The sequence below is a fragment of the Talpa europaea genome, assembly GCF_964194135.1.
Source record: "Talpa europaea genome assembly, chromosome: 11".
Classification (NCBI taxonomy): Eukaryota; Metazoa; Chordata; class Mammalia; order Eulipotyphla; family Talpidae; genus Talpa; species Talpa europaea.
In genome coordinates this window covers 70,651,016-70,673,637 of record NC_140078.1, presented here as the reverse complement: position 1 = coordinate 70,673,637, position 22,622 = coordinate 70,651,016, and the positions used below count along the sequence as shown (strand labels likewise).

At 56.7% G+C, this 22,622-nt stretch overlaps 2 protein-coding genes across 6 annotated transcripts; one reads left to right on the top strand and one right to left on the bottom strand.

Annotated features, from left to right (window-relative positions):
• The first annotated feature begins 8,667 nt into the window (after nucleotides 1–8,667).
• Nucleotides 8,668–15,780, top strand: APEH (acylaminoacyl-peptide hydrolase). 2 transcript variants are annotated; one of them, XM_084246749.1, is made up of 19 exons: nucleotides 8,668–8,745; nucleotides 8,843–8,918; nucleotides 9,011–9,174; nucleotides 9,338–9,475; nucleotides 9,571–9,662; nucleotides 9,739–9,779; nucleotides 9,865–9,986; nucleotides 10,498–10,558; nucleotides 11,660–11,757; nucleotides 12,327–12,378; nucleotides 12,994–13,082; nucleotides 13,533–13,671; nucleotides 14,096–14,179; nucleotides 14,310–14,345; nucleotides 14,692–14,780; nucleotides 14,889–15,079; nucleotides 15,188–15,290; nucleotides 15,375–15,481; nucleotides 15,572–15,780. In XM_084246749.1, exons 1-19 carry the CDS (start codon nucleotides 8,683–8,685, stop codon nucleotides 15,675–15,677), a joined length of 1,851 nt encoding a protein of 616 aa, XP_084102875.1. In that variant the 5' UTR covers nucleotides 8,668–8,682; the 3' UTR covers nucleotides 15,678–15,780. The 2 variants fall into 2 exon arrangements, with proteins under 2 accessions (XP_084102875.1, XP_084102874.1); XM_084246748.1 differs by having other exon boundaries at nucleotides 14,265–14,345.
• Nucleotides 15,781–16,245: 465 nt separating this feature from the next.
• MST1 (macrophage stimulating 1) lies at nucleotides 16,246–21,155 on the bottom strand (the record flags this gene model as incomplete). Of its 4 annotated transcripts, none has more annotated exons than XM_084246533.1 (18): nucleotides 16,246–16,407; nucleotides 16,535–16,674; nucleotides 16,772–16,878; nucleotides 16,959–17,105; nucleotides 17,249–17,326; nucleotides 17,495–17,615; nucleotides 17,703–17,738; nucleotides 17,828–17,964; nucleotides 18,110–18,212; nucleotides 18,309–18,439; nucleotides 18,583–18,751; nucleotides 18,942–19,060; nucleotides 19,181–19,301; nucleotides 19,379–19,515; nucleotides 19,594–19,708; nucleotides 20,070–20,182; nucleotides 20,257–20,404; nucleotides 21,062–21,155. In XM_084246533.1, 18 exons carry the CDS (start codon nucleotides 21,153–21,155, stop codon nucleotides 16,246–16,248), a joined length of 2,178 nt encoding a protein of 725 aa, XP_084102659.1. The 4 variants fall into 4 exon arrangements, with proteins under 4 accessions (XP_084102659.1, XP_084102660.1, XP_084102661.1 ...); XM_084246534.1 differs by having other exon boundaries at nucleotides 18,903–19,060; nucleotides 21,062–21,113; XM_084246535.1 differs by lacking the exon at nucleotides 18,309–18,439 and having other exon boundaries at nucleotides 19,185–19,301.
• Nucleotides 21,156–22,622: the final 1,467 nt, after the last annotated feature.

The following is a 22,622-nucleotide window of genomic DNA, read 5'->3' as shown; positions in this document are numbered from 1 at the left end:
AAGAATGGCCTTGTTCCATGTCCTGCCACGTGTCATGGGGGGACCACTGAGACGCTAACTGTGGTTAAATGCATCTTCCCCAAGCTCTGGCATTTGGCAATTCTGTGAGTGTCCATCCTGTGGTGTCTTTAATGGTAAATCAGAAGTGGGCTGGGAGGTTTTCCATTTTATTTTAAACAAAGTCCCATATCCTGCGCTCATAAGCAAAGCAGAAATCAAAACGTGTGATGTATTGAAACAACATCCCTTCCTGGCCAGCCTGATTCTTCTTTTTTCCTGTCCTCTCTGTGAGCTCAGACCTGCCCAAACGTCTGTTCCCCCATACCTTGGTGCTATGGGGTCCGAGGGCGAGGTGGGGTCAGGCTGTCAGCATGTGACAAGAGAGAGGACGGTGGGGGTGGGAAGCGGCTCTCCAGTACTTGACAAAACCCTTTTCTCTTTCCTTATGTCCTCCCCCCTTCCTTCCTTTTCTCTTCTAAGCACCTACAAACTGGCAAACCCTTGGCCCAAAGACTCACACCAGGTGGGACGTGGCGGCAGGCCTCAGTTCAGGACGGGATGTTTTATAATAGCAGCTGCCTGAGTGAAGCACCCGCTGGACAAGTGGGACCACTGGCCCAGGGATCTTTGATTGTCTTTCCAGAGACCCTGCTCCCCTCAGGGCGCTACCTTCAAGGCACAGGCGTTGCTGGGAGGCAGGAACCCTCTCCGGAAACCCTGCCGCTGTGGCGGTCTTGCTGCTCTTCCCACAGCCGCCTCGCTGCGGCCTGGCCAGCCAGGCTTCCAATGCGTTATACACAGAGTTTGGGTGCACGCTGCCTGTTTTAGATGGACGCTGCCCTCCCTCCACGATGCCAGAAGTTTTTCCACAGCCTTGGAAAGGGGCTTTGACTGAGGGTGGGGGGTCCTGGGCTCCGTTTCCTTCACATTCCAGCTGGCCCAGATCCCTCTGTGGCCACAGGACCCTGCCCCCCTCACCCTGCTCTCCGGGTGACATCGGAGCAGACCTCCACGTGGCTAGAGTGGGGTTGGGAGAACTTTACAAACATTAGGACCTAACACTGTCTCATCGCTGAAATAAGAGGCCATAGCACCGAAAAGCAGCGTGGGCGCCGGCTGAGACTTCTCCCAGCCCATGGGTGGCAGTGTGCCAGCTCGCCTGCCACCATCTCAAAGCCATCCCCCCAGCCATCGTGAGCACCCCAGCAGCACCACCATTGTCTCGACCAGCCGGCTCCTCATTCATACACCTGGGGATTTCTTTTGATTTCAACAGCAGCCTTAATCATTTCAGTTTGATTTACATGTATACCTCATAAACATTTTTCTTTTGTTTCTCCTTCTCTCTTTTCTCTCTCTTTGCCCACCTCCTTGCCTCTCCCCTCCACCTCAACCTTGTGACTGATGGTTTGGTTTCTTCTCTGCTCTGTCCCTGCTCAGCACAGGGAGAATGTTGACTTAGAAGCAATAGTGGGCAGCAGGCCACCAAGAGCACAACCCCAGGGCGAGGTCTAGGGAGGCCCCTCAGCCCGCCTCTGTTTACTGTGCAATTCCAGTCCTTAAGCCATCACCAGTGGGCATGCTCAGAGCAGAGGGGCCAGGGCTTCTGCCAGCCAAGGGAAGGGCCCAGCGCCCTGTGTCGGGGAGTGTGGCACTGTCTGTCCACCCGGTGGGCTGGGCCACGTTCTTTCCCAAGGCCCTTCCCTTGGGGGCCTCCTTCATCTTGGGCACAGTCACAAGTCTCATCTCTAATGTTCTATGCAATGAAATATAAACCCTCAAAGACAACTGTTAATATTTAATAAATTCCATGTTATGTATAAGGAGTTAATTGCAAACCTGCAATTGAGAAACTGAATAGATATGCTCATATCGAACCCCCGCCCCTGTTCCCACCATGTGTGTGAAACTCTCAGTCTGTGGCATGTTTGACCTGTGGCAGGACTCGCTGCTGCCAGGCGAGTCACCGCCTGTCCCGCAGCGGAGCATGCACAGCTCGCAGCCTCTTTGCACGATTTCATCCATTTTAAATGCTCGACCCTCTTGCTTGGAGTTCTTTTTGCCTCAGAACCTCTCCTTCAGGAGTGCTTCTAGCTGACTTCTGCACGAGCTAGTGAGGACCTGCTGGAACTTTCACCTGAGTGTGCCAGGCTGTGGGGCAGGCTGTATGAGGCCCCACATGCCCTGAGGCTTTCTCTGACCAAGATGGCAGGTGAACAGGAGTAGACACGCTAGAGGGAGCCCACGCATAGTGCGTGTGCATGAATGTTTTGAAGGTTTGTTGCAGGATTTCCATCTGTAAGTCGCTCCCCCTCTTACCCAAGCCCTGAGCCAGAGGCATCGGGCCACCCCTTCCCAGCTAAGGACTGCTCAAAGGCAGAGCTGGGCTGCTTCTGTGACCAGACAGACAGAGGCCAAGGGCAGGACCTGCCTCTGTCCTAGGGCCCCCACCCCATCCCCCATCTCTGACTGCACATGGCTCTCCTCTGTGGCTGGCTGCTTAAATATCTGTGAACCAAAAGATCTAGGCTGGGGTCAAGGGTCAAAGGGTGCTCAGGAAGAGCTGGACCTTTAACTGACAGTGTCATTTTGGACCAGAGTAGACATTCACATAGACCATGGCTCCCAACTGAATTTCTGGGGAAGCTGCTAAATAGCAAAACTTAGAGAAGGTCCTGTTGTGATCCTCTCTGTATCTGTCCCCAGGACCCAAACTCTCTGATCACCTCCATCTTTGAGGCTCCAGTATCCCAGTGCTCATCAGCTCTCTGAATGAGCCAAGTGTGCAGCCATCAGTTGCTTCCCAACCCCTTGAGGCCTACCCTTCTTGCAGAGTTCTCTGGTTTGCACCATGCGTTTCTCAGGGGTCCACATTTCTCATGCTTTCCAGTAAGGTCTACACACTCCTTCAGGGAGAGATCCTGGCCCATCTCTGGCAGCAGTGGATGGGACAGGAGACTGGCAATCTCTGTATCGGACCAGAGACTCTGGCCCTCTGGGATCTGGGCCTCACTCTCTCGTGGGACACCTGCCTCATCCCAGAGAGAAGGCCCGGGCTGTATGAGGCCATCTGAGCAAGGGCTGAGGGAGGCCACCATCCAGCACCTCTGACCACCCAGGGCCAAGACTCTCTGGGGATTGCCTAGTGACTGGATATTAGGGGGCCTGAGAATCCTTCCCACTAGAGGCCAGGGGATGGGGCAAGGAGCAGGGAACAGGCACAGAGATGACAGGCAGTCAGCCTCCATCGGGCCTAGTCTCAGGCTCTAAAATGTTGACTTTTCAGCAAATTTATTTCTGGCCGAGCCCTCTGAGTTTGAAATTTCTGATACCTGCCACTCCCTATCCTCCAGTGTACCCACGAGACACATCTGTACCCATCACTCCTTGTAAAGGTGGCTGGAGTTCTGGGTCACAGGGGCCCTGGCCCTTGGTAGATGCAGCTAGGGCTGTGGGGGTGCTGCAGCCAGAGGCTGAGGGACCAGTATTTCGTGCGTTGGGCTGTGGGGAACATTAAGCACATCTCCAAATGGGATCCTGGCTTGTAGTCCAGGCCTTCTCCATACCTGCCTCCCCAGTATCCTAAGCAAGGGTAATGCCTCCTCTGCCCACTTCAGGAATTTATGGACTCACTTCACAGTGACACCCTCCTTCCCCACTATCTGCTTAGTCCTTAGGCAGAGAGTGGGGTCTCAGGGCTCATGATGAGAGGGCAGCAGTGGCAGCAACTGTGGCCTGTCTGCTTAACATGTGGGGAGCTTTCTAGGCAGATCCTTTGCCATGGCAATATGGTCCTGGTCTGCCAGCCCCTCCCCTCTTCCTGCTCTCTTCCTCCCAATCTGTAAATATTTGTCACTGTAGACTCCAACAGGGTCAGAGGGATAGGCCTGATCAACTGAAACTCCTCAGAGATGTCATCTCTGTCGCCCTGTGCACCAGGGTACCAGCAACCCTGCTGCCGCCACGTGCACCAGGGTGGCACTGGAGAGCCATGAAAGTCTCGAGACATTGAGTGTGTGTGCATGTGTACAAGCGCGTGAGTGTGTATGTGTGTGTGTCTGCCTCATTCAGCCTCTGGGATCAAATCAGCTCCTCCTCTCCGAGTGCAATGCCTTGGAGGGTGGTGGCCGCCCAACGCCTTTCCTCTGCTAGCTCCCATGTCTTGTTTTTGCTTCCCCCTCACTCCTTCTCACCCTCCTTCCCCCTCTCCCTTTCTTTCCTTCTCTCCTTCTTTATTTGAGGGGGGAAGAGTGCTGTACAAAGTCAAACAAACAAGTTTACAGTTGTGAGTGCAATGACCCGAGTCCTCCACATGACCTTGTGAATTGTGTGCTGTCCTCCTGTGCTCTGTGAGAACTCGTGGTACTTCAGTGTCCCCCCACCCTGTATCGTGACAAGGTAACTCTGTGGTATCAGAATAAAAGGACTTGATATAAACAATCGATGCACTGTCTCTGGCTGGTTTCTGAGGTGGGAAGACTTAGTCAGAGCAACATATCTCAAACTTGCAGCAACCCTGTCTGTTCACAGTTAAAGGAAAAAGACTGAAAGGGTGAAGTTGCAGAAGTGCTGGCAACGCCATCCAAAGACAATAGACTAGGGCCTCCCTGGTGGCACAGGGGGTTAAGTCTCAGCACTATGAAGCTATTGGCAGCCATTGCAGCATGAGTTTGAACCCTGACCAGGGAACTAACCCACATGGCACAGCAGACCTCTCCTGTCTCATCTGCTGCTCCCCCCAGCAGTCTATTTCATCAATCTGCCTGTTCTGCTCCCCACTCTGTCTCTGGTGAATCCTCTCACCGCACCCTCCCCCCCATACCTCTGGCCTACACCCCAACTCTTGTATGCATATATAAATAAAATAAATCTTTGAAAAGAAAACCAAAGAATAGACTCTCCACAAAGGTGCCTCTGGTCAGTCCGAAGCTTACCCCTAGAAGGAGCAGTTATTTCACTGCATAGACAGTTGAGAGATGGTGCCTCAGCCCTGTGTGTCCTGCTTGTACAGCTTTCTGAGGCCTGTTTCCTGGGTGAGCAAGTGCTGCCCCCTACTGCTGACAACTGGCTCTACATCAGCTGTGAACTCCAAATTCTTGGAAGCTGAGGACTTCAGTCCTTCCCCAAAGGCATTCCTTACCAAAAAAGCCCACAGTTGCTAGAAAAAATGTAAAACACAAATAAAAAGAATATCAGCTTTGCGTCTGACCTTCCTCCCAGAGCTAATATCTTGAAGTATGTCCTTCCTGTTTGTATTTCTCAAATCTTCATTTTAAACCGAAGCCTGAAACTTCAGTGTTCCCTCCTTATTACCCTTCTGTTTACATCTACCTGTTTATTCTAGGCACTTAGATGTCCCTCCTCCAACACCCAGACTCCAGAGAACTGCACTGAGTTCACAGCTGGTTGACCACATGGCCTGAATGACAAGCACCGTGTTCCTATTATAAATGGTATTGTGATGCATATCATAGTTTCTGATCTTTCCACCCAGGTTAGTGACAGGGCCATCTTTCTGCTCCCAGTTCTGAGTTTGACAGCCCTGCACACACTAGGTGCTCACATATGCAAGCCACCTCAGAAACTGGGGGTATTTTACTTATCTCATATGGTTGGCAGGAAAGAGGCTACAGACCAGGCAAGTGGAATCTCAGTCAAAGGCAAGGCCAGGAACTTGAGGTGTGTTAGACCAGCCAGGTGCCGGGCCTATGGAGTAGGGGACATGCTTGGAGGCCCTACTGCTGCCCAGGCTCTCCTGTTTTCCTTTACAATCATAACCCAGCCTGTCCTGCAGCACTGTGATCAGGCAGCCTGTCCGCCCAGGTTCTTCTTTCCACAAGAAATTCTCTGGGTCTAAGCGGAGCCACACCCCACATTGTGCACCCCAAGAACTTGGGCTTGGGGAGCAGGGGAACACACAGAAGACCACTGCTCACCATCCTCATAAGACACCACAGATCAGCGCTGGTGAAGGTTTCGGGGCCAGATAGCTTCTAGGGGTAGGCCTGGTGACCGATAAGCCCAGGCAACACCCTGAGAGCTGGGCACCCGCCCTTCTTTGCCCTGCAACCCAGGGTGCTGCACTCTGGGCTCTTGGTCTTCATCCGTTTGCCTGGGAGACCCTCCCGGGCAGGACCAAGCAACGTCTAATGAATATTTGCCTCTTTGTGGACCAGGGGAACCCGACCATCAGCCCTAGAGCTGCTGGAGACCCCAGGCGGGCAGGCGAAGGCGCCTACTCATCCTCACGGTTTCTTGGACAGCACCCTTTCCAGCGCACGCTTCCAGTTGGCCCTGGCCCACCCCTCATCTTCAAAGAGTCACTGGTGCGCATGCCTCCCAGGCACTGCTTAGGGCCCACCCCGTCCGACCAGGCTTCGGTCAGCTCGCGGTCCAGTCCTGCCTCGGACCTCGCCCCTTCCACCCGCAGGCCGCCTTGTTCCTTACAGACCCCGCGCCTCTGTAAAGACACCTTCCCGTATTTCGTTTCCGCGGCGCATCCCTTCTCCTCGGGGATCTCATTCCTTCCCCTCCCCGTAACAGGCCTGGGGCTGGGCCCACTGGCCCCGCTGCTGCTCAGCCCACACCGCCCCTGGAAGGCCAGCTGCTCCGCCCGAGGTCCCCGCTCCTGCAGACCCGGAGCTCCCGGGCCCGCGGCTCCGACCGCCGCAGGCCCCGCCCCCTGGCCGCCGCGGCCCCGCCCCTCTGCTAACGGTCCTCGCCCATTTGTTGGCGGCCCCGCCGCGCTCCGGCTCCGCCCCCCTGCGTCACTTCCGGGCGCCACACGCCCCGCCCCGCCCCCGGCAAAGAGCAACCATGGAGCGGCAGGTGAGGGCACGGCCCGCGGTTCCCGTGGTCCCTGCAGCCCGGGCCGGGCCTGACCCTGATGTGTCCCCTGCGCAGGTGCTGCTCAGCGAGCCCGAGGAGGCGGCGGCGCTGTACCGGGGCCTGAGTCGCCAGCCCGCGCTAAGCGCCGCCTGCCTGGGCCCAGAGGTCACCACACAGTATGGGGGCCGCTACCGGACGGTGCACACCGGTGTGTGTATGGAGGGGAGAAGGGTGGCGGGCCCATCGCGGGGCTGTACACACGGTGTAGAGGGGGGGATGTGAAGGGCTCGCTGCTTAACAATGCACACAGGTGTGTGGGTGAAGATGGGGCTTGGAGGGAGTGGGGGTGAAAGGGTGCACCCCCCAGAAACCCATGCACACGTGTGGGGGTGGGTGGGAGGGAGAATGGAGAGCTGGTTGGGGCTTTGTGGGATCTGCCCTGAGTGTGGGAGATGAGAGGGTGGGATAGAATTCAGACCTGTCACCCTACCCCATATGCATGCCAAGCTGGCCTGGGGGTTCTGGGATGGGTTCTGAGAGCGGTGGTGGTTTCTCCAGGAAGCCCTCCACTCAGGCTCTAGGGCCTAGACTTGGGCTGTGGCCAAGGGTGGCCTATCCTGTATCCAGTATATCTGGAGACAGACTGAGGAAAGTGGGCTAGACCTTGCTGGGGACCAGGAGCTTGAGGTGCAAGTCAAGCAGTCTCATGCCTCTCCTCGCAGAGTGGACCCAGAGGGACCTGGAACGCATGGAGAACATCAGATTCTGCCGCCAGTACCTGGTGTTCCACGACGGGGATGCAGTGGTGTTTGCAGGGCCTGCAGGCAACAGTGTGGAGACCCGGGGGGAGTAAGTTTGAGAGAGGAAGCTGTGGGCAAGGCCCCAGCCATCTGCAAGCCTTTCATGAATGTCTGGGTGCCGGGAGGGCCCAGAAGAGAGGCTAGGAGTCAGGTTCCTGCCCCAGGAGCTTATGTGGTCTCTGGAGACGTGATTTGATAAGCACTGGAAGCTTGTTCCAAATGTGGGCCTGGGACTAGAGCCTGTGGAGACTCAGAGAGGCTGAGGAGAGTAGATATTCCACCCAGGGAAGAGAAGCAAGGCCAGCTGCCATGGTGGGGGGAAGAGAGGCGGGCTGGAAGGGCTGCAGGGTAGATGTGGAACCAAAGCGTCAAGAATATTTTTTTTTTTAAGAATTATTTTTTTATTTATACAATAGCTGGGGTATAGGCTAGAGATGCAGGAGGGTGAGAGGATTCACCAAAGACAGAGTGGGGAGTAGAACAGGCAGATGGGCCAGAAACACTGCTGAGGGGAGCAGTGGGCAGGGCAGGAGAGGTCTGCTGTGCCATGTGGGTTTCTCCCTGGCCGGCTGGGAATCAAACGCGCGCTGCAGAGGCTGCGGACAGCTTCACAGTGCTGTGCTCAACCTGCTGTGCCACCAGGGAGGCCCTTTTTTTTTTTTAAGTTTTGTTTATGCATACAAGAGCTGGGGTACAGGCCAGATGCAGGGGACTGAGACGATTCACCAGAAACAGAGTGGGGAGCAGAACAGGCAGATCTACTGAAATACACTGCTGAGGGGAGCAGTGGGAGAGACAGGAGAGGTCTGCTGCGCCATGTGGGTTTCTCCCTGGATGGCCAGGGATCTAACTTGTCCTGCAGAGGCTACGGATTGCTTCATAGTGCGGTGCTTAACCCCTTGCGCCACCAGGGAGGCCCAGCCTCAAGAATCTTATTTACAAGCTTGTGGCCTGTAAGAGGACAGGATGCAACTGTCTTTAGATGGGAGGGAATCCTGACCTACCGTCCTATGTGGTCTGCAGGCTGCTAAGCAGAGAATCTCCTTCAGGCGCCATGAAAGCCGTGCTACGCAAGGCTGGAGGCACGGGCCCCGGGGAGGAGAAGCAGTTCCTAGAGGTGAGTCTGGATGGGTCCAGGTGGTGAGCAGTGGGGCTTAGCACCACAGATGAGGCTGTGTTGGAGGGCAGACAACCTGATGCCCAGATGTCCTCAGGTCTGGGAGAAGAACAGGAAGCTCAAGAGCTTCAACTTGTCGGCGCTCGAGAAACACGGGCCTGTGTATGAGGATGGTGAGGCAGCTGGCTGGTGAGCAGTAAGGGTGGACAGGAGGGGCATCCACAGCCCAGGGCTCACCCTGATGACTGGTTCTCCCTGCATCCAGACTGCTTTGGCTGCCTGTCCTGGTCGCACTCCGAAACACACTTGTTGTATGTGGCAGAGAAGAAGCGCCCCAAGGCTGAGTCCTTCTTTCAGACTAAAGCCTTGGACGTCAGTGGCAGCGATGACGAGATGACCCGGCCAAAGAAGCCAGATCAGGCCGTCAAGGTGCTCATGGCCATGGCCTGCCCATGAAGACACTTCAAGATAGCCTTGGGGTTCAGTGTGTTCCTTGCCCACACTGCCCATCTGAGCTGGGGAGGCACTGACCACCAGGGAGCAGGGTGGGATCTAAGGCATTGAGTGCGCACTGAGTGTCTTGTGTTCTCAGGGGGACCAATTTGTGTTTTATGAAGACTGGGGAGAAAATATGGTTTCCAAAAGCATCCCTGTGCTCTGTGTGCTGGACGTCGAGAGCGGCAACATCTCTGTGCTTGAAGGGGTCCCTGAGAATGTGTCCCCCGGACAGGTTAGCACTGACTTGGCCTACATCATTCCTGGGTCTGGGGGCTCTGCCTGAGTTACTGCTCCTTGTTCATACCTGCTCTGTGGTCTTGTTTACAGGCATTCTGGGCCCCTGGAGACACAGGAGTGGTGTTCGTAGGCTGGTGGCACGAACCCTTCCGGCTAGGCATCCGCTTCTGTTCCAATCGCAGGTGAGGACAGAGGGCAGGGAACGGGCCTTGCCACTCAGGCTGGCCTTGAAGCTGAGTGTCTCTCTGGCTGTTCCAGGTCAGCCCTGTACTACGTGGACCTCACCGGGGGGCAGTGTGGTAAGTGGCTGGTGCCCACCTGTCCTGTGCTGACACACACTGGCCATGCCAGTCTGTATGATGCTCACATTTCTGTCTGGTCCAGAGCTGCTCTCGGGTGCCTCTCTGGCGGTCTCTTCTCCCCGGCTGAGCCCAGACCATTGTCGCGTCATCTACCTGCAGTACCCATCTCTGGTTCCCCATCATCAGTGTAGCCAGCTGTGCCTGGTAAACTGGAGGTGGGCGGGGGGCAGTCAGCACGAGGAGGGGATGGTGGATGAGAGCTGAAGGAAGGGTCAGCTTTGTCTCCTAGGCCCTACAGTGGACCTCTTGTCCTGGTCATAGGGATGGTGTGAGTTTGCTGGTCCTTCTCCCAGGGCAGGGCCTGGAGACTGAGAGCATTGTCAAAGGAAGCTTTGCACTGTCAGGACTCACTGTCTTGATAGTATTCTCTGTCTGTAAGAATGTCCCTCCCTTTGCTTCTCATCTGCACGTGGCCAAGATCTATGAAGGGCTGGGGTAGTGTGTAGTTAGAGTCTTACTCCTTACCCAAGAAGAGATATGGGCCCATGGTGAAAGCAGAGGTCCCTCCAGATGTCTGGCCCAGATCTCTAGAGAGGATATACAGCAGGTGTAGGTCCCTTCCTGGGGCTCTCAGAGAAGAGGTCAGATATAGAGCTCTGCACCCTGGAGGTGCTGCCAGTCTCCTGGTGGACCTGACTATGGTGCTCTCTTGCAGTATGACTGGTACACCAAGGTCACCTCGGTGGTGGTGGACATCGTGCCTCGGCAGCTGGGAGGTAAGTGGTGTGTGGTTGGGTGGGTACAGTGGAGCCAGCAGCTCTCGCAGCCAACCACCTCAGCTTTTCCTTCCTGGGCTCCTTCTGAGGTCTGCTTGCTGGGCTGACCCCATGACCAGCCTCCACAGGGAGTGGGACTGTCACCACAGGGAACAGTTCTGAGAGAAGGAAGTCGACTGGATAAAAGCTGAGATGAGAGCAGCCCAAGCTAGCTAGCTGAGGATTGAGAGTATTTCATTCCCGGGGTACAGAACATAATTAATTTGTCTTGTTTTTCCAGTGACTAGTTCACTGCTCCTTCGAGGACTCTCAGAAGGTGGGCATGGCCTGTTTGACAGGCTCTAAGCTCATGGGTGTTGCATTTCCCACTCCGGCCCCAACCCAATGTCTGTCTTGCCCAGCCCTTAAGTCAGCAGTGTCACTGGCAGGAGTTGGGGGTTTGGGGTGGGGGTGGTGGGGAGGGATGGCTGTTGGCCGACAGGTTCCTGTCACAATTTCGGGTGCCTGCAACTCTACTTGGGATCCTGGACCATCCCAAGGGATGAGACTCTCTTGCCTTCTCAGTTCCAAGAGTCCAGTGGACAAGGGATGGACTTCTCCTGTTTTCTTTGGGTTGCAGGCATGCAGAGTGGTGGGGACAAGGTCTGAGTCCCAGCACTGCCCCAGATTAGCTGTGAGTCCCTGAGCTTCCGTTTCCTCATCTGTGGAGGGGTTAGTTGCCTTCTTTGTAGGATTATAGTGAGGGTTAAAAGAGTGATGATGTTAAAGGGTAGTTTTTATTCAGTGCCAAACACTGCTGAGCACTATAGTGGGCAGACAGGTGCTATTCTGTGTCCCCCGTGGGCCCAGTAAAAGCAGCTCATAGGAGGGCCGGGATATTTCTCTTGAGTACACCCGCTTCCTCTCAGAAGCTCTTGAGCTCTGCCTCTCTGGGGTCCTTAGAGGTCTCTGTTCCTCAGCCCCCTTTTCTAGCAGCTCCTCATCACTGAGGGTGTCCTGTGTGTGGACTACCATTCTGTCACAGTTATGGGCCTCTGTGACTCCTGTCTTGACCCCCAAACCAGTGCTCCTCAACCATCCCCAGCCCTCCCATCTTTGCAGAGAACTTCTCTGGGATCTACTGCAGCCTTCTGCCTCTGGGATGCTGGGCGGCGGATAGCCAGAGAGTGGTTTTCGACTCAGCTCAGCGCAGCCGTCAAGTAAGGGTCCCTGGGCCTGGGGTGTAGCATATGCCCACCCCTGGGTGGGATCCCAGCCACCCCTTAAGGCCTCGTCTGCCCTATCCTGACTCACTTCTTGAGGGGTCTGGCTGCCCCGTGCCCCACAACAGAGCTCTTGGCCTTCCTCCTGAGGCAGACATGCAACCCCCTGGGAATTTCTAGCTGGGAGACAAGGGGGCTGCCACAGGGTGGGCCCCTGAAGACTGTGTGAGGAACTGATTGGTGGAGATGGGACAGAGCCCTTCTCCCAGGGCAGAGGCACTGACAGCATGTCAGGTTTCTTTAAGATGTGATGGGATTTGGTTCTTAGGCCAGCTCACAGGGACTCCGAGGCATTTCTTACTTTGCCCGGGATTATTCAGCAAGTGTCATAGGGCTGGGATTTGAATCCAGGCCCTAAGGCCATTCCCTATTGCACTGAGTAGCCATTGCTATAGTAGCTCACGGTCTTGGCCTGACCCAGAGGTCCCCAGAAGGTAGAGAGGAGGTAGGATGGGACCCATAGAGCACCTGGATGTGGCACCACATGCGCCTCCCCTCTATCTCAGGACCTGTTTGTTGTGGACACCCAAGTAGGCAGTGTGACCTCCCTGACGGCTGGTAAGTAAACTGGCCAGGTCAGGGTGGGATTGGAACTTGAGAACATGGGGGGCAGCACTAACTGTTCTGCAGTCTTTACTGACAGCTTTGCAAAGACCTTAAGCCTATAGGACCCTTACTCAGCCAACAGACTCCCTCCCCTATTCAATTCTGTCCATAATCCCTATCCCCAACTCCACTCCCACTCCTCAAACCTTGAGGGCACTGTCTCAGGCAGAGGTAACTCTGCCACCCAGGGGCAGAAGTTCTATGTTGACTCACTAACCTTTCTTTTATCCTGTCCTGGTGACTTTGCCCCTCAAACATCCACCTGCCCTTACTATGGTTGTTCCTCCATAAAGCTTCCAAAGTATTATTCCCAGACTACAACTCACCACACTCCCTGCATGGACCCCACTGCCCAGAATTGGCATCCCCTAGTCCTCTGGGCCTAGTGCCACCTCTGCAGATTGTGCCACAGTGGCCCAGTGTGTCCCCAGGGCCATATAGTGACCGTCACTGTGGGTGTCCCTTTGCTTCTCAGGCTGGAAGGGGCAGCCAGGGACTCTGGCTCTGCAGGGGCTGGGTAGAAAAGGTGACCGCTGCCAGAATCTTAGTGACATCTGCCTTCTCCAGGGGGGTTGGGTGGAAGCTGGAAGCTGCTGACGATTGACCGGGATCTCATGGTGGCACAGTTCTCCACACCCAGCCTGCCCCCAAGCCTGGTGAGTGTCAGAAGGCAGGGGTTCTGTGCAGGCAGAGCTCCGCAAGTCAGGGAAGTGGCCCCAGACCAGGGCTGCTCAGTGTAGGAGAGGCCAAGATGGACCAACCCAGCATGGTCCATGAGGGTCTGGCACCCACAGGGATAACTACTGGGCTAGAGTCTGCTCTGTGTAAAACAGTATACTGGGGAGAGTGCCCCGTTCTTTGGCTTAACAGTGTGGGAAGACAGTAGAGCCTAGAAGCTGAAAAAGGAGGGAGGGAGGGTGGATTATGTGCATGTTTATGTGTGTAAGTACCTGTGTATATACCAGCTCACCACAGGAGTCCATCCCATACCTCTGGAGGTGGATAGCAGACCCAGCATAGTGAGAGCTGCCTACCTGCACCCTGGGCAGAGGTGGGAAGGTGTGGAGGCAGCCAGTCTACCTATAACACACTCCTTCCCCTTGCAGAAAGTTGGGTTCCTGCCTCCTGCAGGGAAGGAGCAGGCAGTGTTATGGGTGTCCCTGGAGGAGGCCGAGCCCATCCCCAACATCTCCTGGAGCATCCGAGTACTGCAGCCACCCCCTGAACAAGAGAATGTGCAGTATGGTGAGCTGGACTGGGAGCAGAGGGACACCTTTGCCGGTTCCCCAGCGCCTATCTTTTATGGGTCAACTTTCCTGCCTCCTGTCATATCGTTGGCTTTCTTGGGATTACCTCAAAGGGGTTTTCTGTTCCTCATGTGGGGAGTCATGGGAATAGTGTCCAGGCACCTACTCTGTGTATCAGAGCTGGACACCACCAGGTGAAATAATCTGTGGTGGGAAGACCGGGGCCCAAAGAGATCTCTGTGACCAACCTATCTGGAAATCTGTCTCTGTAGAAAGCAGGGCTCCCTTATTGGAGCAGAAGGAGTGTGAACCTCCTGGGGTCCTTGTGTGGGCAACCTTGGCCAGGTTTCTACAGCTGAGGCCTTGCCGGGGAAACCCTGGGTAGTAGCGCTGGCCCTGCCAACTGCTCTCTCTCCCTGCAGCTGGACTTAATTTTGAAGCAATCCTTCTACAGCCCAGCGACCCTCCAGATAAGACCCAGATACCCATGGTGGTCATGCCGCATGGTAAGCATCTGGCTTAAGCGCCCCTGCCCTCCTACCTCTTACCCTTTCCTAGCTGGCTTTTTCACCCTCCACTTCCTGTCTGCAGGGGGACCCCATTCTTCTTTTGTCGCTGCCTGGATGCTGTTCCCAGCCATGCTTTGCAAGATGGGCTTTGCAGTACTACTAGGTGAGTAAGCAGAGCCCCGTGGCTCTATGGGAGTGTGGCAGGTAATGAGGTGGCTTGGTTTGTACAAATGCCATGGGTGCCACCCTGGTCTTCAAGCTTCTCTGTAGCCCAAACTGGGTAACTACTACCTAAAACTGCCCTGGCCCGGCCCTCCGTGGGGTGGTGATAACATGGGACTTCCATGGAAAGTGTGCTGTGCTCACTGGGAAGCCTCCAATCTCTTGGCCCCTTCCCCTTGATAGTCGTGGTGCAGCTGGCCCCAGGGCCTACTTCACAGGTAGGTAGGTAAAAGGGTGTTCAGGAGATTGCAAGTGTCATTCGACCACTGTCTGGTCCCTCCCTCCAGTGAACTATCGTGGCTCCACGGGTTTTGGCCAGGACAGCATCCTTTCCCTCCCAGGCAATGTGGGCCACCAGGATGTGAAGGATGTCCAGGTAGGGGGCTGGGGCTTCTGAACAGCTGGGGGTAGGCTGTGGTAGATGTGGCTGCATTCAGCTGGGCAGGCAGCTGGCTGCAGTGTACTCTCCTCCCTCCCCCCATAGTTTGCAGTGGAGCAGGTGCTCCAGGAGGAGCACTTTGACTCAAGTCGAGTGGCCCTCATGGGTGGTTCCCATGGTGGCTTCCTCTCCTGTCACCTGATTGGTCAATATCCAGAGACCTACTGCGCCTGCGTGGCACGCAACCCTGTGATCAACATTGCCTCCATGATGGGTTCTACTGACATCCCTGACTGGTGGGTGTGCTCCACAGGCTCCGGCCTTTCTTTCCTCCACCTTATACCTCCGTGGACTCCTGCAGACCCCGGAGCTCCTGGGGCTGCATGAGCTCAAGTCTCTTGCAGGTGCGTGGTAGAGGCCGGCTTCCCCTACAGCAGTGACTGCCTGCCAGACCTCAGTGTGTGGTCTGAAATGTTGGACAAGTCCCCCATCAAGTATACTCCTCAGGTAAGCAGGCCTCCCCCTGCCCTGTGTGCAGCTGGCGTGTCTAGAGAACAAGGCCCTGCTCACCACTCCTCCCCACACACCCAGGTGAAGACCCCACTGCTACTGATGCTGGGCCAAGAGGACCGGCGTGTGCCATTCAAGCAGGGCATGGAGTATTACCGTGCCCTCAAGGCCCGGAATGTGCCTGTTCGGTGAGTGTAGCATGACAGCCCTGGCAGCTGGTGGGTAGGTGTGCACGGGAGGACCCTCCAACCTCCAACATTGCTGCCCAATCCCTACAGGCTCCTGCTCTATCCCAAAAGCACCCACGCACTGTCAGAGGTGGAGGTGGAATCGGACAGCTTCATGAATGCTGTACTCTGGCTGCGCACACACTTGGGCAGCTGAAGCCCTGCCTCTCCGAATGAGTTGGTTGGCCTTTGTCACACTTTGCTCCTGGAAAGCCCCAGGGTCTGGCAGAATGGCTCCTAGGCTCTTGACCCCGTGGATGGGTAGCCAAGGATTGTGGGCTGTCTAGTCATAATAAATGAGGACACAGAGTCTAGTTCTAAGACTTGGTACCAAACCATCTCTAACCCCAGCCCCACTCTGGGGTCAGGGACTCTAGGCCCTGAATGTGGCAGCCACAAGGAACTCATCTTCCTCCAGTATGAGAGGCTCAGCTGCTGCCTTTCCTGGCCAACTGGGATTCCACCAGGCGAGCTTGAGCTCTACCTTATCCCTGTCCCAACAGTGTGTGTGTCTAGGGCACCAGTGAAGCCTCCCTGTCCTTCCACAGCACCTACAGACTAAGGTAGTGATAGGGTCAGATCACCCAGGCCCTAGTGAGGAATTGCCAACTCATTCTTTAGAAGCACAGATTAAGAAGCACCCAGCACAGGCAGAAGGAGGAAAGGTGGCTTTATGTCAGGCAGGAAACTTCATTCTCCCCAAGGCCCATGAAGTTGAGGCCACACTAGTCCAGCTTCATGACCTTGTGAATCCAGTTTGTAAACACTGAGACACGAATAAAGATGGCTGGCCAGCGGGCCCGTGCACACACTCGGTTGGGGATTATAATTCCCTCCAGGACCCAGCAGTCATGAGTGAAGCAGGCAAGTGGGCCCCCGTAGTCACCCTGGTAAGTGGGAGAATTGGTGAGGGGGCCCTGGGCCATGGCAGTGACTACCCCCCTTTGGGAGTGGAGTAGCACATTTTCAGCTTCCCACACCCTCCCTGGGCTGGCCATTAACCCTGCCACTGACCTCACAGGCCCCCACAGGGGCCATCAGCCCTTCAGTGCACATCTCACTCTCGCGTACCCGTCCCCGGTGCTTGATGTTGCATTCTTGGTTGGAGATGACATTCAGTGAGGCCACATTTAGGACCTTGTTGTCACCTGTACCTACAGTGAAGGGGGTGGGAAGGAGAGGGCCTTTGGGTAGGAGCCAAGGCTCGGCCTTCAGGTCCTGAGCAGTCCATGTCCTGCTGTGTGCTCTTACCTTTGGTCTCGCCCCAGCCTGCGATCTCACACTTGGTCCCTGGAGGCACCACATACCGTTCAGGGGGCAAGCAGATCAGGGCCACACGCTGGTTCAGAGTCACGGGTCTTTAGCAGAAATGAGGGCACTCAGGGCCTGAGGCTACAAGGCCTAACCCCCACCTTACACCCTCTTGACTGTCACACACCTCTCCAGCTTGAGCAGAACTAGCTGGGAGCCTGACGGCCCACACACCATCTTGACCACTGGGACCTGCTGCAGGTCTGGCTCCCCAGGCTGTGGGTTCTGAAACAGGGTGCCCAGCCACACCTCATAGCCCACGAGAGGCACATGGCTGGGGGAGAAGTTCTGCTAGATCAGTTGTAATTCATAGTCTACAGTCCCAGGGCTTGCTAGGGGAAGATGAAGGCGGCGGTGGTGGGGTAGGGGGCAGGTGGAGGCGGTGAGACTGGGTCCCCTAACCCAAGGGAGGCTCACCAGGAGGAAAAGCACTGCCGAGCCGTCAGTACCCACTGCTCCTTCACCAGGGATCCCCCACAGAAATGCTGGCCCTGCCTGGAGTAGTGGGGGTTAGAAGGGGGAAAAGTGAGTCCTGGACACAGGCAAGACCTGCATCTTTTGGCCAGAGCTTCTGAGGCCAGGGACAGATCTGCCACGCCTGCCTACATAAGCACCAAAAGTACCCTCCATTCTTTCTTGAAGAGACAGGCAGTCGTCACTCACCGGTTGCGCAAGCTGACTGTCCAGGGTGAATTCCCAGGCTGGCCCCCTACCACACGCAGCCGGAAGCGCCCCTGGTTCTGGCGAGCCACTCTCTTGCCACATTTCTCAAACAGCACCTGGTCTGGGGCATAGGATGGCAGGATGAAATGACTGGGTGGACAGATGGATGGCAAAGAAACCTAGATCCATACCTGACCCAAGTCTGTACCTGGGTGCTCCAGGATGGATGGTGGCTGGTCACCATCTGAAAGACCCAAGTTTGCCCAGGTTAAAGGAGCCAGCCTTTGGCAGTGCAGCGTGTGGGCAGGGTAGGGGATTGCCTCTGGTGCTCACCACAGCGCCTCAGAGCACAGTAGTCAAATGGTGTGTGGGGGTCTGTAGTGTAGCACCAGGGCCCATGGCTGTCCCCGTCAGGGTTCCGGCAGAAGTTCTCCTCCAGTTGAGCATGGGGGGCAGAGGTGGGAGTGAACCTGGACAAGAGGGGGAGCAAAGTCAGGCTAATCCCAACACCCTCAGGGCTCCTGTTTGAGAGGCCACAGTGTGCCACCTCAGGGTTAGGCCCAGAAAGGGTCGTGGCCTTGGTCTGAGAGGGGCCGGGTGTGCTGCTGGACTCACTGTGGCTTGTGTGGCGTCTTTGTGGACCAGTGCTGGCATGGGACACCCTTGCGGGTCTTGCTGACTGAGCCACGGTATTGCTCCCCCGTGCCATAGTAGCAGTCTGCTGGGCAGACAGGAAGGCAGGCGAGAACCGCCATCAGGCACAGTTCCTGCCCCAGCCCTCCCACTCCAGCCCCCGGCCTCAGCTGGGGCTTACCCTCTGGCTGCACATCGTCCTGGCAGCGCCGGATCTGGTAGCAGAAGGCCACGCGCATGCCTGGCCGTGTTGTGAAGCACCAGGGCGCCTCTGAGCCGTCAGGATTCCGGCAGAAGTTCTCCCGAAGGTCCCTGAGCAGGTCCCTTAGTCTCCATGGGGTCCCAGTGTGCTGGCCCGCAGGCAGCCAACCTTGATCTGGAGCTCAGCCTCCGGTTTCCCCAACCCCGCCCCGGGACCACCCTCCTCAGGTCCCAGCTGTCGCCCGCCACCTCACTTGCATGCGTATTTTTCTGGAACAAAGCGATGCTGATGTGGGTGCTGTGCGTCCCAACGCTGGCAGGGCACGCCCGCGGCCGTGGTGTTGGCCGTGCCTCGGTAGCCTTCGCCCTTTCCACGAAAGCAACTGAGCGTTGTGGCCTCTTGGTGCGACTGTGCCTCCGACCCTGGATGGATCCCAAGCAGAAATAATCCCCTGGCTAGGACTGATCCCCATTCTCCCTGGTCCCTGTAGTCCCTGGGGTTTGTTCTTTGCCCGCAGCAGCTGCCGCTGGGTCATGCTCATCCCCTCATCTCTCCAGCCAGGCCTCCTCGCACATGCCAGGTGCCCGCCCAGACTCAGCCCTAGCACCCTACCGCAATGGGGGATGTTGCAGAACTCTCGTTCGAGCTTTGGGTCGGTGGTATAGCACCAGGGCCTTTCGGAGCCGTCAGGATTCCGGCAGTAGTTATCATCCAGGTGTTTGTCCAGGAACCTGGGGGTGGTGGTGAGATGTGAACAAGACCCTGGGACTCCGACCCTGTCTGACTCCGACCAACTACCACCTTATATAGGGCGATTCCAGGATTCCCACTGGGACCCCAGCCCTGCATACTTGCTGGGTTCGAAGGGGTGTGGGTGCGGGTGCTGCAGGTCCCAGCGCTGACACTCCCGTCCTGACTCAGTGCGGTCTACTGCTCCACGGTAGTCTTCACCATTGCATCGAAGGCAGGCAGCTGGAGGTGGGGCACGGGGAGTCATGGGAGTGTATGGACATGACCCATCCACCCAGTCTCAACCCAGAGCCACTCACCATCCCAACAGGACTTGATGCCACAACTCTGGAAGCGCACAGCAGAGTTCGTGGTGTAACACCATGGGCCTCCGGGGTCCCTGTCAGGGTTGCGGCAGAAATTTTCCTCCAAGCCATTCCGGGGTGTGGGTGTATACCTGGGGGCAGAGAGCAGCGCTGCAGTGCGTGCTGGGGGCAGACACGGGCAGGGTGTAGGTGGAAGATGTCTGTCTCACTTGTGGTCATTGGGAAACTTGTGGCTCCAGTGCTGGCAGGGCAGGCCCCCTGTGGTGACGGCTACCGTCCCCCGGTAATGCACGCCACTGTCCATGATGCAGGTCCGCACATAGTCTGGGAGCGAGAGACAGATGGCTACGGTGGCCTGAGGCCCTCGCTCCCTTAAACCCTGTCCTGCCTTTCTCCTCAGTCACTTGCCTTTCTTTTTTTTTTTTTTAAAGATATATTTATTTATGCATACAAGAACTGGGGTGTAAGGCAGAGGCATGGGTGGTGAGAGAGTGGGAAGCAGAACAGGCAGACTGACTGAAATACACTGCTGAGGGGAGCAGCGGGCGAGGCAGGAGAGGTCTGCTGCGCCATGTGGGTTGCTCCCTGGCCGGCTGGGGATCAAACGTGGGCTGTGGTGGCTGGAGATAGCTTGATAGCACTGTCTTTATAACTCCTGCGCCACTAGGGAGGCCCAGTTACTTGCCTTTCTTTTGGAAGAGGTCACAGCCTCCTGAACGCTGCAGTCGTGTATGAGGCGAGTGCTGTGTCCATGGCAGCAATTGGCAACCCTGGCTACTCACATTGTAGTGGAAGGCCCTAGGAGGAGGCAGAGTCACGCAGTGCCCAAATTTCCCTGCCCCCAGTCTTATCTAGGCCCCATAGCAATTCACCTGCAGTCCAGTAGGGACCCACAACGCCCTGCACACTCCTCAGCATCTGCTGTGTCTTCTTGCCAAGGCCCAGGCTCCACCACATGTCGCAGGTGCTGCAGCTCTGTACCCCGGAGCACCTGAAAATCATTCAAGGGGGAGCGCTGCCCTGTGGGGTGGATATGTATGTCAATGCATGAAATTGGCATATCCATTCTTTGTTCATTCAGGGGATCAAAGCAACAGGCCCTCTAGGATAAGCCTCTGGGCACATTCAAAGGTCAGACCCCTGCATAGGATGGTAAGCGCCAGACTAGATATGATAGTTATCACCAGAGGCCTTGTTTCGTGGGCAAAGTACTAGGCTCAAGTCTAAAACATACACTCTGTGAGAGCAGTGGGTGGTGGTGTTTACCCGATGGAGCTGGTCCCATCTTATCTCTCAGATGAGAATATTAAGGCACAGAGTTGTCACACTACCCAAGCCGAGGCCCAAAGTCTAGGGTTCTGACTCCTAGTCTGGGGTCTTACTGGCATGAGGGCATTTGCTAGGTTAGAGGGTTAGATCAGACTCATGAAGGATAACTGTCTGCATGTATACATGCACCTGTGCATCCCAACACTGACACAGTACCTCAGCAGACATCCCAACAGGCCTGAGTAGGCAGGATGTATATGTATTCCCGGGACGGCCCAGCTCTGTGCAAGAAACCAAGGTCATCACCATGCCTGGTAGGAATCTGAGCTCAAAAGGTAGGATGGATCTGGGGCCAACCTCTTCCCAAAGATAGATGAGAATCAGGGCATTTGGGGGGTGGGCACTTACCAGGGGCCCCTGAGCACTGCGTCAGAAGTAGAAGAAGTGGGAGCCACCCCATCCTCCTAGCCGGAGGTTGCACTGTGACCCACCGCAGCCCCATCCGGGAAGTTGTGAAACTTGTCCCTATGGGATTGGGTGGCTCTGGTTCCACACCCCCATTCCAGGCCTGCTGGGGCCTGACCTGAGACCCAGTGTCAGGACTAGAGGTGGGGCCAGGCCTCAGCCCCCTGGGTGAGGTGAAGTTCCCTAATTCTGGCACAGCTAGCCTCTGCCATATGGGTTGGGCAGGTGTTGGAAGGTTTCAGTGGGGGTCCTTGAAGTGCCCTGGGGAGAAGACGGAAGCCCCCTACAGCCTAGCTTGCTCCAAAGGGAAGAACAGTGCGGGCACGGGCGCTGCTGGAGGCCTGGGTTCCAAACCTCAGCAGGTGATATTAAACTTTTTGGAGGCTCAGCTTTTCCGTGTAAATTGAAACGTCCCAAAGCAGCCTGGCCCTTTTGCTGACTTATCAGCTGTGGCAGGTTGGCCCACGCCCCTGGCAGCAGAGCCCCGAGGGCTTTCCCTCGCCCAGAGGAGGAGCCATTTCAGGGAAGGTGCGTGAGGCCACCGTCTGCCTGGAGGTGGGGGTGACGGGTTGCGGGTAGCAGGGGACACTAGCAGGCGCGGCCTTTCAGATTTGCTATGGGACACACCTGGGCCGGGTCTTCAAGCACCGATAGGAATTGAAACATGCGGCCTGGGGCCTCTGGCTGAGACTCTGCGTTCGGACACCCCTGCACTGGAGACGGTTGGGCTGTCGGGTGAGACGGACTCGGAACAGCCCAGCGGGACGCCCCGAAGGGGGCGGGGCTTGGCGGGGGCCCGGGTCTGGCCTTGCGCGTGCGCCGCGGGCGCGCCGTTTGGCCCCGGACGGGCGCCGTAGCCGAGAGGCTGGGCGGATGTTGTGAGCCGGGACTCCGGGCCGAAACTGGGGGTGAGTGAGGGGCGACCCGGCCCCCAGCGGGGCGGGTCCCGGCGACTCCCACCGCGGCCCTCGCCGGGCCTCGCGAAGGCGCCTGCCGCGCGGGGTCACGGCCTGCGCTGCGGGACGCCGGGCTGCATCTGGCCTGGAGGAGCCTCGCAGCGTGGGGCCGGGCAGGGGCGACTCGGGGGAGACGTGCGCTGCCCTCCGCGTCCTTGGGTTCCGAGATGGGGTCGGGTTCGGTTCCGAGCCCCGATCCCTCCTCCGGGCTGGATAGGATGGACGCGGCAGGGAGCCCTCGGCGAGGTCTAGGTGCACCTCTCACCTGGTCCTCAGCACTGACACCCGGGGTGTGTGTCTGGAAGGTTTGCTCATCAAATGAGCGACCACCTCTTACCTGCCTTGCACCTGCTTTAGTGTAGTGAGGAGGCAGCAGTTATGAGGGCCCGCTGAGGGCCGGCTGGGCGGGAGAGTCACCTTCCCTAGGGGCAGGAAGGGTGCGGACTGTGAATGGGCAAGAGTGTGTAGCGGGAGCTGAGGATCTGTTTGGGGTGAGATAAGAGGCTGCAGACAGGGTAGTGCTGTCTTAAGGCCGGGTCCATTAGACA